Source organism: Rosa rugosa, chromosome 3, assembly GCF_958449725.1.
Source record: "Rosa rugosa chromosome 3, drRosRugo1.1, whole genome shotgun sequence".
NCBI classification, from domain to species: domain Eukaryota; kingdom Viridiplantae; phylum Streptophyta; class Magnoliopsida; order Rosales; family Rosaceae; genus Rosa; species Rosa rugosa.
Window position 1 is genome coordinate 57337561 of NC_084822.1, and position 18314 is coordinate 57355874.

At 40.1% G+C, this 18314-nt stretch overlaps 2 protein-coding genes across 2 annotated transcripts; one reads left to right on the forward strand and one right to left on the reverse strand.

Annotated features, from left to right (window-relative positions):
* The first annotated feature begins 457 nt into the window (after positions 1-457).
* Positions 458-3828, forward strand: LOC133738692 (glycosyltransferase BC10). Its single transcript, XM_062166272.1, has 2 exons — positions 458-1755; positions 2949-3828. The coding sequence occupies exons 1-2, from the start codon at positions 1234-1236 to the stop codon at positions 3585-3587; spliced, it is 1161 nt and encodes a 386-aa protein (XP_062022256.1). The 5' UTR covers positions 458-1233; the 3' UTR covers positions 3588-3828.
* A 7998-nt stretch (positions 3829-11826) lies between these two features.
* Positions 11827-17247, reverse strand: LOC133737017 (uncharacterized). Its single transcript, XM_062164648.1, has 7 exons — positions 17000-17247; positions 16786-16912; positions 16478-16699; positions 15138-15504; positions 13302-13683; positions 12158-12235; positions 11827-12068 (listed from the first exon to the last, which is right to left on the reverse strand). The coding sequence occupies exons 4-7, from the start codon at positions 15488-15490 to the stop codon at positions 12015-12017; spliced, it is 867 nt and encodes a 288-aa protein (XP_062020632.1). The 5' UTR covers positions 15491-15504; positions 16478-16699; positions 16786-16912; positions 17000-17247; the 3' UTR covers positions 11827-12014.
* Positions 17248-18314: the final 1067 nt, after the last annotated feature.

Here is an 18314-nt window from a genome sequence, read left to right on the forward strand (position 1 = left end):
CCGAATGTTTTTTTTTCACCTACACCGAGGAAGTTGGCGTACGTCGGGAGAGGCCTTAGATCCATTTTCTTCTTATCTTTTCTACATCATTTGATTCACTCATCATTCCTCCGAATTGACCTTCTCTCTTTCCCTTGCATGTGTGCATACGTTCAATGCATGAATTGACCATTAATTTTTTCCAAATTGACCTTCTAGCTATCTTTCCCCTGATATATATACCATTTTTCCAAATTGACCTCCTATCTTTCCCTTGTCTGTAAATATTTCTCATATTCAATGATTGGTATCCAAAACGTACGGACACGATACAGCACAGCACTCAGCACCAGTAATTTTTTAGGCGTATTTCATAGCTCTTCCAAAAAACGGCTACCATACATTATACAGTTATCATTTAATTTTGAATTTTGAATTTTACCAAACAAGTACTGAAGTACACATACACGCAACAACTATTTCTATTACTCGCAGAGCTTCGTTGGGAATTACCGACCTTTGCCTTGCCTAAAATTTCACGGCGCAAACGCAATAGATACTCCCCGACAGAGCCAACCCAACCCCCTCACTCGCATCGTGCAACTTCCCAGATTCCACCAACAATCAAATCCCACCTCAAATTACAGATGTAAACTCATCACACAAATAGGCCATGCTCTCTGCGCTATACTCCCCTCTTTCAAAACCTCTCATCATTTGAGCTTATTGGTCACGCACCTTTCGCCTTTCCAGTCTCCCAAGTCTTCTCTGCGTGGCGCCATCCTCGTTTTGATCACCACCCTTCTCTGTTTCCTCCGTATTTGTTGGCGCAATTCAAGCTCTCAGGGATCCAAAGTCTTCTCTAATCTTCACCAATTCGGCAGCTTCCAACCTTCAAACAAACTCACATGGTACGTTATACTTTTTCATGAGCCAAGCAAAACGATTTCAATCCGAGATCTTAGTTTAGATTCTTGATACACAGTCTCTGTTTAGGGAAAAACCCATGTGCTAAAAGTAGATTTGGGGTACTCTAGTATTAGTTTCAGATCTATCCCCAGTTCATTTCTACTTACGAAAACTAAGAGATTCAGATTCCAACATAGTTGAGTTCGAGTCAACTTTACCGTTAGTGATGCAAGATTGTCAATTTTGAGCTACACCAAAGTCAATAGGTGTTCCTAGTTTTGAGAATTGGAGTTACTTTGTAGAAATCACTTGGTTTCTGGTGTATATTTTGTGTTTCAATTCAAGATGCAATCAAGGGTTGTGCCATTAGAGGAAGGCAAGGACCCGGGAGTTAGTACTAGCAGGACGAACCAAACCAAGGCGTTGCCGATTCGGATGCTTCAGTTATTTGTGCTGTTTCTGGCTTTCTGTATCACTTTCTCAGTGATTAGTATATACACCATTCGGCATTTTGGGATTAGTAACGTGATGACTTCAGTCACGTCCTCTGTCCAGCCATGTTTTGAGGAACCAACTGGTTTGGATAGATGGATTAAGCCGCCATCGAATTTGATGCACACTATGAATGACGAAGAACTGTTGTGGAGGGCTTCTTTGTCGTCTAGGAGAAAGAACTATCCTTTTGAGAGAGTTCCGAAGATTGCGCTTATGTTCTTGACTAAGGGGCCTTTGCCTCTGGCACCAATTTGGGAGAGGTTTCTGAAGGGGCATGAAGGATTTTATTCAGTCTATGTTCATTCACTGCCATCATTTCAGCCTCATTTTCCACCTTCCTCGGTTTTTCATGGGAGACATATTCCTAGCCAGGTATGTATCTATCTATGTCATATTCATTCCTTTTATGAGATTGCGTGTTATACTGAGCATTCTTCAATGAGTATCAATTTAATCTACCTGTAGTTTCTCTAATTTTTACTCTCTGGTGAGCATGGAATCCAGTTGCTTGCATCTAAAAACTTAGGCTGTGTATGTCAAGCTTAAAACGTAATGAAATCCGGAATGATTCTTTTCAAAAGCTGATTATTTTGAGTGATTATGAAAGAAAATGCTAGAATTTTGGGTATAAAGGAGCATTTCAACTCCTTAATGTTAGGGTTGAGCACTGAGATTATAGCGATGTAGGATATATACTATCATTCTGAGGGAAGGCAGGAGCCCCATTTGATCAATGGAGTTTTATACCAATTGTAAATTCAACAGAATCAATGGATTTGACATTGAAATCTATGAATTAGAAAACCCTGCAAGTCAAACACTCACCAGGCCCTCTCTATTTTGCTGCTTACTTTTGTTCTTGAGAGTCTTGGCCTAATATAAATTTTTTACAAGAAATGTCTATAACAACAAACATTACAGATACTTAAATGCATCCGGTACAATAGTATGTGTTTAACAGCTAATATAAAGCACTCTTCACTCTTCAAATTTTCAAAAGTCCTTACATCTCTGACGCTTGCTCCCAGAAAACTATTCCTTACCTCAGGGCCCTAGCAGATTTAGGATTGTTCATGATAAACAACTGTAATAGTCTCTGAAATGTCAAAGATTCCATTTGAGCCAGAATGATGCCTTCAGGTTATGCGGAAGATTGAGTTACTGTTTATGTGAATGACGTTGGATGATAGAGCTGAGGCTTGTAGAGAGAGATGGTATTTGCAGAACATAAAAGCTATATATATATATAAGTTCTTTCAGATGCATCAGGATCTGTGTAGTTTCTGGTTGTTTTTGCTTCTCACTTAAAAATTGATTGCTGTTTTAGAACAAAAGAGCGAGTCATGATTTATAGTAGCTTAGAACTTTGATTATCCAGGTAACATTCTATTCTTGTGGCCTTGCAATGTGACAAAACACCAAGATTTCCAGAATAAATTGAGTTTGTTTAAACTTATCCATGCTCGACTTGGTGACGTTGTAAATTCTTTGCTGTTCAGATCTGTAGATATAGTATGCAAAGTTGTAATATATATGTGAATAATGTTACTTTCTGTCCTGAGCAGGTTGCTGAATGGGGAAGGATGAGTATGTGTGATGCTGAGAGGAGACTTCTTGCTAATGCATTGCTTGACATATCCAACGAATGGTTCATTCTTGTTTCTGAATCATGCATTCCTCTCTATAACTTCAGCGTCATTTACCAGTACATGAGGAAGTCCAAGTATAGCTACATGGGTGCATTTGATGACCACGGCCCGTATGGCAGAGGACGCTACAATGATAACATGGCTCCTGAAGTGAAGATTACCCAGTGGCGTAAGGGATCCCAGTGGTTTGAAGTTAACCGGAAGCTTGCCATCGCCATCGTTGAAGATACAACATTTTACCCAAAATTCAAAGAGTTCTGCAGACCAGCATGTTATGTTGATGAGCACTACTTCCCCACAATGCTAACCATTCAAGCAGGGAATATGCTAGCAAACAGAAGCATCACTTGGGTGGATTGGTCAAGGGGTGGACCTCACCCGGCCACCTTTGGCAGAGGAGATATCACCGAGGAATTCATGAAGCGGATGCTCTCAAGTCATCGTTGCACTTACAACAACCGAAACTCTACAATGTGCTTTCTATTTGCAAGAAAATTTGCTCCCAGTGCCTTGGAACCTCTCTTACAGTTAGCACCAAAGTTTTTGGGATTCTGACATATATATCCACAGCCAAACCACCATCGATCTCCAGTCCAGGATAAAGAAGCTCACTTTGAAAAATTTACCCTCTCCTGTGATATTTACTAGTTGGGTTTCACTTTCATACCATATATATACCTTTGGCAAATTTCACTGTCCAGAACAGTATTATATGTACAGAGAAGTAGCACCCAATTACATTTTTGTACTGAATTTAGAATAATATACATCATTTTTGTGTGTGATTTTTTTTTTTTTTTTTTTACTCTGTTTACACTTTTTCACTTTGTAATGTTTACCCCACAGTGAAAAAAAATAAAGGGGTTTTGTTCATTTACACCATTTTTAGAGATTTTTTTCTCACTTACCCCATTAAGTTTTTTTAATTCTCTCTTACCCAAAACACTCTAAGGAGGTCTTCCCTAATACCCTATTAAGATTTTTTTTTTGTTTTTTAATTTTTTTTAATACCATTTTACCCTTACCCCTTTGTTACTTAGAGAGAGAGAGAGAAAATGGAAGAGAGAGAAACCATGGGAGACTTCGCCGGAGCCCGGTCACCGACCGCCGGAGTCCGGTGACCGGCCACCGGATTCCGGTCAACTTTCGCCGGATTCCGGTCACCGGCTACCGGCCACCGGAATTTGCTGAAAATCTCACCGGAAAGTTTTTTTGCCCCCAATAGACGTCTATTGCCCCCCAATAGACGACTATCAACCATGTATTGCCCCCAATAGATGACTATCAGCCATGTACTGCCCCCCAATAGACGACTATCATCCATGTATTGCCCCCCAATAGGACTTTCAGTTGCCAAAATGAGAACTAATCTCCATAAATTTAGACAAATAAAACTTTGATTACAGAAAAAAAACAAGGAGATTACATAAATTCAAAACGTCTATTGCCCCCCAATAGCCCTCTATTGCCCTCCAATAGAGGGGTAATAGACGTCTATTAGAAGGCAATAGACATTCAAGGACCCTTTTTTTTTTCTTTCCTTATGTCCTGTTACTTGAAAAAAAAAACAGACAAAAGAAGAATAAATAATAGCACCCGTGTCCCATACCTAACATTTAATCACCATTCTCCCACAAGTAGTGGCTACGTCCTACCTCTCTTTTCATTATCCATTCCTTCTCTCTTTAAGCTTTTTTCCTCTTTCTTCTGCTCCATTCTTCCATTACACTATCTTTATATTCCCTAGCCCTACTGCAAACCTCTAAGACAAACTCAATTCTGCAAAAATGGTGAATGAGACATGGATCGTTCCCTTTTTCGGTCAAGGCCATCTATTTCTAGTAATGGAGATCTGCAAGCACTACTCTTCCAAACTCTCCTCCTCCATACCCTCATGTCTCCGCCAATACCCACTCCTCGAAATCGCTGAAATTTATGAAGCACCACCGTCGGATTCGTCGTCTCTTCCATTGGAGCCATGTTCTGCATTCCCGGCGCCGACAGCCCAGACCAAATCGGCGACCTATCGCCGACAGCACTGACCACCAGTGCTCTTCGACCTAAAATTTCCAATCCTATTGGTAATCGGTGACCGGAACGGTAAGGGCGACTTGCTCGACGGCGAAATGTTTCTCGCCGGAATTGAAAGAGATCAGAGAGGGGAGGGTGGGAGGGAGAGAGAAGAGAGAAGAGAGAAGAGAGAGAGAGAGTCTGGTTTTATGAACAATTGGTAATTTTATAATTCTTTAAAGGTTAAAAGTGACATTTCGCAACTAAATGGGTTAGTGGGAATGAAAATTTGTTGCTGGGGTGAGTGGGCTAATGTTATGTTATTTTTGTGCTTTGGGTCAAGACCCCAAAAATAAAACACTCACAGGCTCAATTATTTTCGTGCAAGTGTGCAACATTCCTTTTCTTTCCATGTATTTGCAGGCAATCATGAACAATAAAATAGAATATAAAATGGTAAAATAGCACGCCACCTGAGGGTATTAGAGTAACTTCACGGCATGCATGTGACTCATGTCTTGGGAGGAAGACCAGAGACGAAAAGATGCCAAAGCGAATGTTCTGGAACCAAAACGAGAAAAAAAACGAAAATATCAGAAGCAAAACATAATCAAATCTCCACCCTACACCTGTCGTATCTTTTCCTTACAAATTAAACAGCCTGTCCTTCCTCCTCCAAGTGTCGACCTCCCGTTGGGCCCCGAGCCCCGTAATTACGAAAAGTCACGCAACCCTCGCTGGTTTTGTTGCGCTGTAACCGCTGTGATTGCCCCGGAGTGTGGGCGGGTCTTTTATTTAGTCTTTTCAAACCCGGACACGGAAAACCCGAAACACCCGCCGCGTGGTCTTGACGTCTGCGAGCACGACGTCGTTTCGCTCTACAGTAGAGAATCGAATTCGCGCGTACTGTTTAAGCGCGTCGCAAGCTAAATTCCCGCGGAATAATTTATTTTATTCTCCACCATGACAGCAACGGCAAAACCCTTTATGTTAAGGCACGTCCTTAAAACGGCGTCGTCGAGTAGTAAATCATTCGCTTCACGCGAGATTTGTTTCGGTCCGGTGGTCCCCCACCGGAAAACTCTACCACAGCTGTGAGCTGTCAACGAACCAATAGCCAGCCTGTGAGCCCGGGCAGCTGCCCGTGCTGCCCGAACAAACCCTGGCCTGGGGCTATAAATACCATCACTGCGGCCACTTCACACTTCATCTCTGAATCTCACTCTGCCTCTGCAAATCGAAAACCCTATATTCACACCAACCTTAAAGCTCTTCACTTCTTCAAAGACAATGGCCGGCTCAAAAGTGATGGCTCTTATGGCTGTGTTCGTCGTCGTCATCTCTCTCGCCGGCGTTGCTCAGGCCGCCGACGCTCCCGCTCCCAGCCCGGTCTCACCGGCCGCCTCCATCTCGCCGTCGTTTGTTTCTGGCCTCGTCGCCGCCGCCGTCGCTCTTGTCTTCGGATCTGCTCTCAGGGTTTGAGTTCTTGGCTCGAGCTCAGCTGATGGGGTGGTGTAGAGGGGTTTGGATTTTGTGATTGGTTATTTTTAATTAGTAGCGGTTTGAATTTTTAGTAGTTGTGGTGGTTTGGATCTATAGGGATTTGAGCGATATATGAGTTTCTGTGGTGCATATAATGCGCTTGGTTTACTACTGGCTTTATGTGGTTTTTTATTATTACTATGAGTAAATAATTCATTCATTTTAAATCTCTTGTGCTCTACCTTCTTGGTGTTTGGCTTCTGATATCAAATCTTGCTATCCGAATGTGTTAATTTCGTTCTCATTTCTTATGGATCTGTAATTTGAACCGGTAATTCCAGAATTCCATAACTATATTTACCAATTCCGGTGATTAAAAAGAACGGCGTATCTAAGTTGGTAATAATTTGGTAAAGAAAGTGATCGCCGCATCAATTGGTGTAGTTGGTCTATTATATTATCTCACCGACTACGGCATGTGGTTTCTGAATCCCACTTCATCAATTGAGTGCCGTATTTGACGAATATGCCCTCTAGTGCATTATAGAATTTGTTGCCCTTCTGTGGCTTCCTTTGCTTTTTCCTCAGCACGTCGTTAGTGGCTAATGAAAGCAAAGGTGACTCGGTTAGGGCAAATTGTAGCACAATGAATTTTGGGTTTGGGAACAAGCACCAATGGACACCACCATCCATTGTTATCATGACCATACCAGTTTTCAAACCCCTTGAAATTGAAATTTAAACTATAATGCCCCCTTGAAATTGAAATTTAAACTATAATGCCGGCCATTGTGATTGCGACTTACTAGCTCTTGAACCCCTTGAAGTTGAAATTTTAACCAAAAAAGTGGTATGGGGTTAGAGATGATTCAAAATATGGAAGTTTTTATTTTCTTCATTTGCTTACGACATTGGTTTTGAGAACCGTCGGGGAAGGTGGGTGTGTCATAGTCTCACACGAGAGACGCTGAAATGTGTTTCATTCCGCCTATTTCATGCTTGGAATTAGATTAAACCATACTTAACCAGAGCTTGAAATGTCAATGATCAGTGTGGTTTGAAATAGACACGTTATTCAAGTCATTTCTTTTTGTCATCTGGCCGTTAGACTCGTGTGTTTTCTTCTCCTTTGCAATAGTTTAGTCCAAGTCATTTCAAAAAACAGAAATACTTTAGACTAAGTTGGATGCCATGTAACGTTCACATTGCAACGGCAATGACGCTAAGGAACAAAATTAACATAATAAATCACGCGCATCACATCAAATACCGGCCACTATGGGGCTTTAACTTAAACGTGGCCCTTCGATTTGCTTACGGCTATGAAAGCTTTATTTTTTTACTTGTCATTTTCTTAAGAGCTGAAAAAACAAACCAAAATTACGACGCGAGCAAGTAGGTGAAGATGACTAATAGGGTGTGTCAGCTAAAGAGAGTCCTGGTTTGTTTTCTTCCTTGGAAGCGGTAGTAGTCATCATTACCTAAACTAGTCTCTATTAAGGAGTCAATAGCTACTGGGTAGTTTCAGTTTCCGCATCTTAGCCATGGAGTCCCACTAAGTTTGCTTTTTCCAATTGTCCACGACTCGTAAGTCGTAGAACGATTCATTATTTCCAGCATCATGCCACCAAAGCAGGATAAGATCCACATCATTTTAGCACGTCGATATCATCTCTATTCGACTCTCAAACAATAAACCCTAACCCTCAAAAGACACGAGGAGGCAAGTCATTTCGCAAAGAGGTCTATTTTAGGGTCTTGCATTATTGTCAAATGTCAATCGATGACAAAGAGGACCTAATCAAAGTCCTCGAGATACCCTTATTGGTTATACCAGCTTCAAGAAGTTAAATGTATGGGCATTGGTTGGGTGTCATAATACTTTGTCGACGGGTACGTTCGAAATGATTTTTTTTCGTGTTTCTCCAGTTAAGCAAAAATAATAGGAGGAAAATACATAATCTGAAGGTAGAAAGGTGAGGATTAGACACTTCTAAGGGCATCTCTAACAGACTCCTTATTTCAAAATAATTTGAAATTTTAGCTAATTTTAGGATAATATTTCACTTCAACAGCTATTCTAAACAAAAGTTAAATATAGCTTTTGCTAAATTCTCTAGCTATATTTAGCTAGAGAGAAGAGAGAATTAGGCTAAAAGTTATATTTTCCAACGTTCAATTTGATTTAGCTTATCTTGCTGGAGCAGATTTCAAAAACTAAACTACCTATACATCTCTTTTAGCCAAATATAGCAAACAAAATAACTTTATTGTTGGAGATGGTCTAAGAGTGTAAATGAGCCAAGTTGGAGCGAATATCAAGGTGATCACGTTCGGTTTATTTGCTTTTTATCGAGCTCGAGCCAGGCTAAAGCTTGATTTTTTTCCATGCACAAGCTCGGCTCGGCTAGATTTATTGGACGAGTTCGAGCTTGAATAGGTTCGGCTTGACTCACTTGACTTTAAATTTAAAAAATAAAAAATGAAGAAGGAAAATTTAAAATAGTAAACCAAATTTGATGTCTAACCATCAAATTTGGATTTATTGTTCTTTATTGTAATATATTTTACTTAAATTCTCATTTTCTCTTCCAATTGAAAATGAATGTAATAAAAAGAAGGGGAATTAAATATTTGAAATTAGAAAAATTTTATTTTTATTTAAACTATAAATTTTCATAAATAGAGCTTTAACAAACGAGTCAAGCTTTAACAACTTAGAGCTACTCATGAAAAATATGAGCTACTCATGAGCTAGACGAGCTGAATATATCCTTGTTCAAGCTCGGCTCGTTTTTTTGTCGAGCTTAATATTGAGTTCAAGCTCAACTCATTTATCTTACGAACACGAGCCGAACCAGCTAAAATCGAGCCGAATACGAGCTGTATCGAGCCTATTTACAGCCCTAGACACTTCTACGATTTATCATATAAACTCAAATCCTAATTAATTAAGAAATTAATAAAAGGAAATAAAATCAAGCTCTAATTAAGTTGAAGAACGTACGAACGTACACTCCAGTACAGCAGTACTCCACCTACCTTCTCGATCGGATCTTTTCTTCTCTCTGACCTCATGCCAGTTCATAAACCCTAGTCAGCTTGTAGAAGCAAGCAGCTGCCCCTACGTGCTGTCCCAACCTCAACCAACTCGAGCTCGCTATAAATATCATTATAATGGTCACTTCACAATATCATCAGTGAAACTCAGTCTGCCTCTGCAGTCATAAACCTTAGATTCACAGAACTAAAAAGCTTCTCATTATCAACAAAGACAATGGCAGGCACAAAAGCTCATCCAGTGGTGGCTCTCGTGGCAGTGCTCATCATGGTCATCTCTCTCCCCGGCGTTGCACAGGCCCATGAAGGTCATGATCATGCTTCTGCTCCTGCGATTCCTCCAAGCACGACCTCCCCGGCCGCCTTCATCTCTCCGTCGTTCGTTTCTGCTTTCATCGCCGCCGCAGCGGCTCTCGTCTTCGGATCTGCTCTCATTGTTTGAGTTGACTGCTCATGGGATTGTCTAGAGAGTTTGGTTTGCCGAATTGTTTAATAATAATTGTTATGGATGGATCTATATGGATTTCCGTGATATACTGATATATGAGTTTCCGTGGTACGTGGTATTCATGCTCTTGATTTACTACTGGCTTTACGTGAAATTGATTATTACTGTGAGTAAATAATTCATTCATTTGAATTGATTATGTTCTTTCTTAATATCGTGCACGAGTTTGTTTCGAGAACTGGTGTTTGCCTTTGGCTTGTGATATGAAATCTTACTACTATCCCAAATTTTTCCTTTGGTTCTCACTTCTTTTTTTTTTTTTTGAAAATTTGGTTCTCACTTCTTATGTTTGAAGTGCTTTAAGCAACCGTGTTCACCATTTATGTAACAAATAGAGCTCGAAGTTGGTTCAATGATTTAATTTGACGAAGAAAGTGTTATTTTCAACTGCTAAGCCTTCGTGGTTGGTCTATTACATTCTCACCGACACTGATTGAGTTGGTCTAGTTTCACGAGCAATCACGGGTTCAAATGTGTTCATTTGTGGAAGCCTAGCTACACATGGGATTGAATATCAGATCAGTAATAATAAGATATTAACATGTTCTTTTCAAAAAAAAAAAAAAAAAAGATATTAAAATGTCAATGATGATGAATAATGTGTGCGACATAAAATGCCATTTCCATTCCATTCTCCACGACTCTGAGGCCCCATTTAGATAGCAGGAATGTCAAAATAGGAAAAAGATTTATTTTCTTTTTCAGACCGATACAGAATGGAATATGTTTTAGTATTTACATGTGGGGTGTTTGGAACATTACTGGAAATTAATTTTTCATTCCTATTGTAGTATTTGATAAGTCATAAGAATGAAATATAAAATTATAATTTTCAATAACGCCATTTTTCTAATTAAAGTACATATATGACATCAACTTATAAGGAATATTGGTGGGGGAATATAAATTTTTTAGAGGGATAATTATGACACGTTTACTTACTTGGAATGGAAAATAATCATGAATCGGAGACAAGTGGAATGGGAGAAGAAAGGAATCGGTATTGATTCCGGAGGAATGATTCCTAAACCCATCTCCCCCCTTCGTAATCGAATTCCTGAGTATTCAGGAATCGATTCCTGATAAATAGGTGGGACCTACACCAATTCCCATTCCTTCATGTGTTAGTAAACACAGAAATTCTTTTACCTGGAATCATTCCATTACATTCCATTTCATTCCAAGTAAGTAAACGTGCCCTTAATGTAATTTTGCCTTTAACAGTGGGAAATGGAAATGAAATACCACCCCTGACTAAGTAATTATATTTAGGTTTTATGAGGGAGTCAATTTTCAATCAGATCTCATTGTTTATTTCATTTCCTATCTCTAATTACAACCAAATGACACATCTGAATGGAAAATGAAATTAATTCACATTTCATACCATGATTAAACGGGGCCTAAGAGTAGTAAACGATTCTTTTGCATCGTCATGCCTCGCAAGCATAATGCAATTTGCCAGTTGACCGCGATTGTCAACTCCGTTACCAAACACTAAATAGTAAACCCAAACCACATACCATTTCAGAAAGCAAGTCGATTCCCAGAGAGGACCTAATCAAAATCCCGAACATTACCAATTATATCAACCTCAAGGAGTTGCATGTATAAGGGGAGGCACTGAATTTGATTCTTAAGCAGAGTCTCAGATTACAATGTCAATTGGTTAGAAATGATGGTGGATCTTCTCGTGTTCTTCTGATTAAGCAAAAATTAGTTAACGCAAAAATGTATACAAGACAGGAAATGAATCCGTTCATTATTCGATGATTCAAAATGTAAAGATTTACACACTTCTACAATTTCTTGATCATATAAACCCTAAACAAAACTAAATTCATCAGATCAGAAGATCTTTTGCCGTCATCAAGACAACCCTATAATACGCTATCACACTCTTCTTTCACTAAAGTCTGCCTCTATTCCGAGTCCGACTCCACCATGGTGCCCATCGCCTTCAATCCTCTCGGTCTCTGCATCACGCAAAAATGTATAAACCCCTCAGAAATAAATAAAATCAAGGAAAATAAAATGAAGCTCTAAACTGAAGAACATTCGTTACCTTCTTGGAGATCTTCTTCTCTCTGACCTCGTACCGTTCCAGCGTCAGATCACACAGCCATGCACCCGGGCTTACGAGCTATAACCAACAAGCTTACATTAGTCACATTCTGACCTTCAAATTTGTATAACTTAGAAGCAAAGCAAGACAATAATACAAGGCAAGAAAGAAATGGTTAGCTTTTGACAAAAAAAATAAAATAATAATAATTATTGTGGTCCGCAATAACGAGCACAAAAGCCATGTGCTTTGGTTTGTCCTTTCTAGTTGGTACGTACTTGGCAGTGCGGTCCAAGCCGGAAAGCAATCACGCTCACGCAGCCACCACCAACATTATCATATAGTTCAAATTCCCAAAATACCCCTACGGACTGAAACATATTACAAAACCCGATTTTATAGGAAAAAACCAATATTCACGGCTCACAGGCCCAGGAACCGTTGGACCTTATGTGCGCTTTTCTGTCGGTTCCACAGTTAAAGGCCCACTGACTGTTAAAAATCCAGTGGAACACGTCAAATCACAAGCGTCCACATGGTACGCCAATCAACGTCAATCAAAACGATGTCGTCCGCTCCGAACAGCGTACAAACTTTAAGGCATATTATTATATTATATTATTAGGTGTCTTAGCCGACACGTGTACGCTGGGCCTCGCTGTCACTGTAATTTTAAGTCAAAAAAGAATTTAATACCGAAAAATTCTTATTCTATTTCCACCCCCACCAAGTACTGCTACTACTGGTTTTAACCCCAGCTATCTGATTTTTCAGTGTTTCCCAGCCTAGCCACATTTTGTGACAACTACAATTACATAAATACAAAACAACAATCCAATTCAGCGAATATATTCACCTAATTAGTAACTGAGAAAAAATTTCTGCTCAATTATTATTAAATTTTTAAATTGAATTGGTTTATTTTCAATTGTTAAATTTATATAAAAAATTATTGAACATAGTTTATTTGATCCCGTGAACACTATTGTGTCTAATTCATCCATGGAATGCAAAATTTTCAGATTCAAAAATGAAATAAAATTAGACCCTTTCGTGTAGCTCCAGTTTACTTTGACAGGTTGACCTCAGTAAATTATGAAAAGCAAGTAAAAAAAAAAAATAACGGTAAATTTGATTAGCTTACATTGAGGGTGCGTTGGATGATCTTTGCTCTCTTTTTGGGTCTCTGAGGGAGCTTGGATCCCTTAATGGCCATGAAATCCTCTTCCTTCTCTTTGTTGGTCAAGGCAATCACGAACTTGGGCGGCCACACCATCGGCGGTGCTGCTGCCGCGTCGCCGCTCCCCGATGAGGAGCCGCCCTTCTTGCTATCGTGCGCCGTCTCCGATGACGCAGCGGACTTGTGGTTGTGATGATTGTCATTATGGTGATGGTGATGATTGTGGTTGTGGTTGTTAGTTGTACCTTTCTTATCGTGCGCAACGCCGCCCCTGTCAGGCGAAATAATTCCCCTCATAGCTCCGTTGCTCTGGCCTCTCATGCCTGCACTTGAAGTCTCCGAGTTTCTGCACGGACAAAAATAATAGCCAACACAGATATGAGAATACATGTAATCATCAAAATATCAAATCTCAAATAATTTAATTCATTTCCCTTTTTTTTTTTTTTTTTTTTTTTTCTGGGAATAAAGTGTTTCGATGTGGTGGGAAATTACGGGATTGACCTCGGGGCGATCTAGATCGGTGGGTAGGAGAGGGGAAAGGGCTCTGGAATTTGGAACACTAGGGGCTCTGCGTAGAAAATGAGCGTGGTTTTTGGCTTCTTTGGGGGACCTTTGTATTTTCTCTCTCGGGTTTTAAAGGAGGGTGGAGGGAGGAAGTTTGCTAATTTCTTTTTGGAAAGATATTAAAGTGGAGAGGGATGTTGTGATGTAGATGTGGTGGACTGCATATGAGGGGCACATCTGGTTCTGCGGCTGCTTTTGGGACGTTAGATCAGGGTACGTGTTGAGATCAGGTAGGGTGTGTGGGCTAACGCATCAGGCATCCGACGGTAGAAAGTAGGATTATAGTGGACACGTGGAAGGAGAAATGTCCATTCCCATGTTTCCAATGGGTGCATGGAATCGGGTCGTTACGGATCAGATGCTATCATCGTGCCTAGGAGCTTCAATCAGGTGTGGTCAAGGGTCAGGTACATTTATTCCTTTCATAAGAAGATAGTTCAATTTACTAAAGAGTAAAGAATATGCAAAGCTTTATGATCAAGGGAATCCAGCAACTTAAGGTAACACCTAAAAGGAAAGACAATACATCAATGACATTGAAGCGCTAAGATTCAAAAGTTCAACTGAATAACCTAAATTACTTTCACAATCTAGTATAATTATTGGTCTTTCTTAACTGAGTAACGGAGAGCTTCTATCTTACACTAGGGGCTCTGCTTAGAAAAGGATAGAAGCCCTCCGTTGCTCTGGCCTTTCATGTAGAGTATGTCATACACCAATTTGTTTTATACTGTCCTTAATACCCACTTTCAATTATGCATTTTGGACCCTATAATTAGCATCCACTTGACAAATTGGAGAGTGGATTGGAATGTTCAAGCCCAAAATCATTCCATTACTATCTATTCTCACACTCTATAGCTATTCATTAAGCTTGAGAAACAAAGTCAATCAGATAGGAGCTATCACTTCCTAACAAACTAGTTTCCTTTTTCTGATCACAAATCTATTTCAAAATCTGAACTTAATATCAGATAGTGGACCATCACAGGGTAGAAAGGCACATTATCCCAAATTACTAAAACGACAAGAATACCCGCGCAGCTGACCCACGCGCCACTAATTTAAACGCAACACCCACCACAACTACCATGAGAGATGAAAAAGTAGAACGTACACCAGCCACACGAATAATGACCCTGTCTAAGCGGAGCGTGGATCTCAAACGCGGCTAACATCGCGTAAAAGCAAATAGATAAAAGCAAAAGGGTGGGGGGAGGAGCAAGTGGTCACCTGAGAACACGCTGAGGTGGTGGTTGTTGCGGCGATAACGGTCGTTGACGGAGGTTCAAATACCCGTTACTATTATTGGTGGTAGAGGGCTGATTGGACGAGTCCTTGTCCGGTCGAATGACCCGGCGGTCTACCCGAACCGTGGTTCTGGTAACCGGGACACCACTGGAGTCGTCCTTGACCTGGATCTTCATGCACCGGAGGCGCTTGCGATTCCCCCACTGCAAAACGAACTCCGACGTCGTCGTTTTATCAGGACTCGATCTCAACAGCAGTGAGCTATCCCCTCCGGTTCTGTCTCTAGAATTCTTGGTGTCGTTAATATTGGCGTGCCTCACATAGTCTCTTTCCATCTCCTTTTGTACACCTGTCCACCAGAAATCACAGCGGTTGGTTAAACCGATTTTGACATTTTAACCGAGATTAACTCCCGTAATTAAAGTAAAAAAAAAATAATAATAAAGCACAGAAGTAGAGGAAAGAAAAGGAGAATCTGGAAATTGGATTGTGGGTCTCTGCAACTATGACTCGCACAACCAGAATTCAAAATAAAAAAAGCAAGGTCTATCAAAATAGAGGAAGAAGATGAGAATTGAATGTTTGACTTCTGCAAATGAATTAAGACGAACGAGCAGAGAAATAATTCAGTGATTTCGTCTCCATCATTATTCTTTTTCCTTCCTCAGTTTCCTGAAAACCAAACACAGCATGGTTCGCTCTTCAGTTTCCCGGAAACCAAACTCAACAAGGTTCGTGCTTTTTGCTGGTGTTCTAATTTCAGAAGCAAAGAGCTCCAATTTTAACATATATTATTCACCAAAAAAAAGGGGATGAATTGTCAAAAAGATGGACTACTATTTTCAATGCTGGACCGGAAAATAATTCAGAACAATGAAAATCGAAGAGAGAGAGAGGAGAGGAACAAGACGGAACAAGAAAAGAGAGTTTTGCCCAACATGAAAATTCTCGGTGAGGACGAAGATTACAGAAAATCGAGACTAACAAAGAGATTTCAGGCCAACGGTGGATCCAAATCCTGCGCCGCCTCAGAGAAAGAGTAAAGGCAATCGGCGCATTGCCTCTGAAAAACTAAAACCGACCGCCTTTGAAAATCGAAAACCGAACATCAAAACCAGAAAAATAAATTGCTTCGCCTTGCCCCAGATTTCAAAAGAACAAAGCAGAAACAAATTTGACTGTTTATGAAACAAATGGGAGTGAAAACGATGTGAAATTTGAAGAATTGGAACAAGAAGATGAAATCATCAAATCCAGCAGCAAAATCCTGAAAAGAGAGCTGGTTTTTCTGATCTGTGAGTCGGAACAATGAATCCTCTCACCTGTATTTACTAAGATTAAACTCGCAGAAGAAACTTCCGTCCTTTCGGAAATCTTGCTCTGCTGGAGCACCAGAACTAGGCAGAATGCAAATCTACAGCCAAAAATGAAAGATATGATTCCAATTCAGAGCCTACGCCCCTGACACTCATGAATCAGGAATCAGCGATGGTTGTATCAGTACGGATTCTTCACGAAACCGCTCAAATCTCTTGAAAATGTGCCTGTGGAACCAAAATCAAACAACACCGTTGAATTAGCACAGGACACAAATCGTTCACCAAACCGCAGCAAATCAAACTACCCTCACCTCTAAGCTTGAAATTCTCGATCATCTCTCTGCAAAATTTCAGTCAATTGAGATCAGATTTCAAAATCATCAAACTAAATCGAAACCGATTCCACTTGGAATACGTTCCGAAACTCCTCGAATGTATCTGCAAAACCGAAACCCAGGCCAAATTAAACAAAATTTTTCTAAGATGGAAAACAATACAAATCAAGCTCGATTCTCTATTGCGAACCTTTCCGAGCTTCTGGTTTTCTCTCCGAACACGAACACGAACACAGAGACGAAGCTTCGAATTAGATCCTTGACATTACACACAGTCAAGCTCTATAAATCCAAAACAAACAGAGCAGAAGAAGAAGGAAAAAAAAATCGTAAAGGCCTCAGAGACGAAGGCCAAAACTACAGAGCGAGAGAACTTGTCTTTCTCCTTTTCTTCTTCTTGTTCTTGTTGTTTCTGATGGAACGAAACGAAATGCACTCTCACCTTTCAAACCCAGGCTTTATACCACCCCTCCTAACTCTCCGTCACTTTCTAACCGTCCAACACCGAGCATTCTCGACCTTTGATCAGATATCCAACGGCCATTAAGCCTCCGCTCCTTAACTGTCAGCTCCGTCTCTTAAACCCCGTTACGCCGTTCGTGAATCTAACAGAATCTTGTACGGCGTTAAGTTCCAATTATTTGCATTACCCGGATTATTTTTTATTTATTCTGACAGAAATTAAATTTATTTATTAGCTTTTTGCTGGTGAACCGGTTCGATGGCGAGACTCATTAGTGTGAACTAACTATGGTAAGTTAACCAGCGTCTTGGGTTTAACGTTATCAGACAATTTTCCGTAATGTACGGTTACTCTGATCGATTATAGACCGTATACAAACGAAGCTTCAATTCTTTTAGTACGATGTTGGACCTATTTAATTTTTCAATTTTGACCATGTGGGTTAGCAATAATGGTTTAACACTATGCCGTATGGATTTCATTTATGAGTTGGGAGAATGTAGCGGGGTTGTTACAATAGGAATGCAACTTTGGTCCATGTACAGTAGGAAGTTTTGTCGTTTTGACATCGATCGGGCGACCGATATTAATACAGACTAAAGCGCAATAATCAATGTTGAGTTTCGATCCAGCTTAGTCGTCGATCTATATACCAAATCGGCAGTGGAGAACAAGGGCTGTCCGTTTATCAGCATGACCATTTTGAGTGACGATTCTTGAAATCACAAAATCAAATCCAACCCTAGCCACATGTGGGCCTAGCAGGTTGGAAGGTCAATCCCAACTATAAAGGGAAGTGCAAAATAGCATCTATGCCCATAATGCGCTCAATTGGGCCCATAGCGGCCCACAAAGTGGACACATAAAAAACAAGAATCTAGTTATGATTGTGTATGTGAAATAAACCAAATTAGAGTAACCAACTAAGCACCCAATGGTTGTTATCCAAAGGGAATATGCATCTGACAATAACATCAATCATATCATATCTGATTAATCAATTTTTTATTAGGGTACACAACAAATTAATCTATTTTGTTTT

What these genes read in the sequence shown, in the direction of transcription:
- LOC133738692 (XM_062166272.1), top strand. Translation starts at nt 1,234, where the DNA reads ATGCAATCAAGGGTTGTGCCATTAGAGGAAGGCAAGGACCCGGGAGTT. An exon ending in GGAGACATATTCCTAGCCAG is followed by an intron (nt 1,756 to 2,948) that starts GTATGTATCTAT and finishes TGTCCTGAGCAG; the next exon opens with GTTGCTGAATGGGGAAGGAT.
- LOC133737017 (XM_062164648.1), bottom strand. Translation starts at nt 15,490, where the DNA reads ATGGAAAGAGACTATGTGAGGCACGCCAATATTAACGACACCAAGAAT. An exon ending in TCATCCAACGCACCCTCAAT is followed by an intron (nt 12,236 to 13,301) that starts GTAAGCTAATCA and finishes TGTTGGTTATAG; the next exon opens with CTCGTAAGCCCGGGTGCATG. An exon ending in AGAAGAAGATCTCCAAGAAG is followed by an intron (nt 12,069 to 12,157) that starts GTAACGAATGTT and finishes TGCGTGATGCAG; the next exon opens with AGACCGAGAGGATTGAAGGC.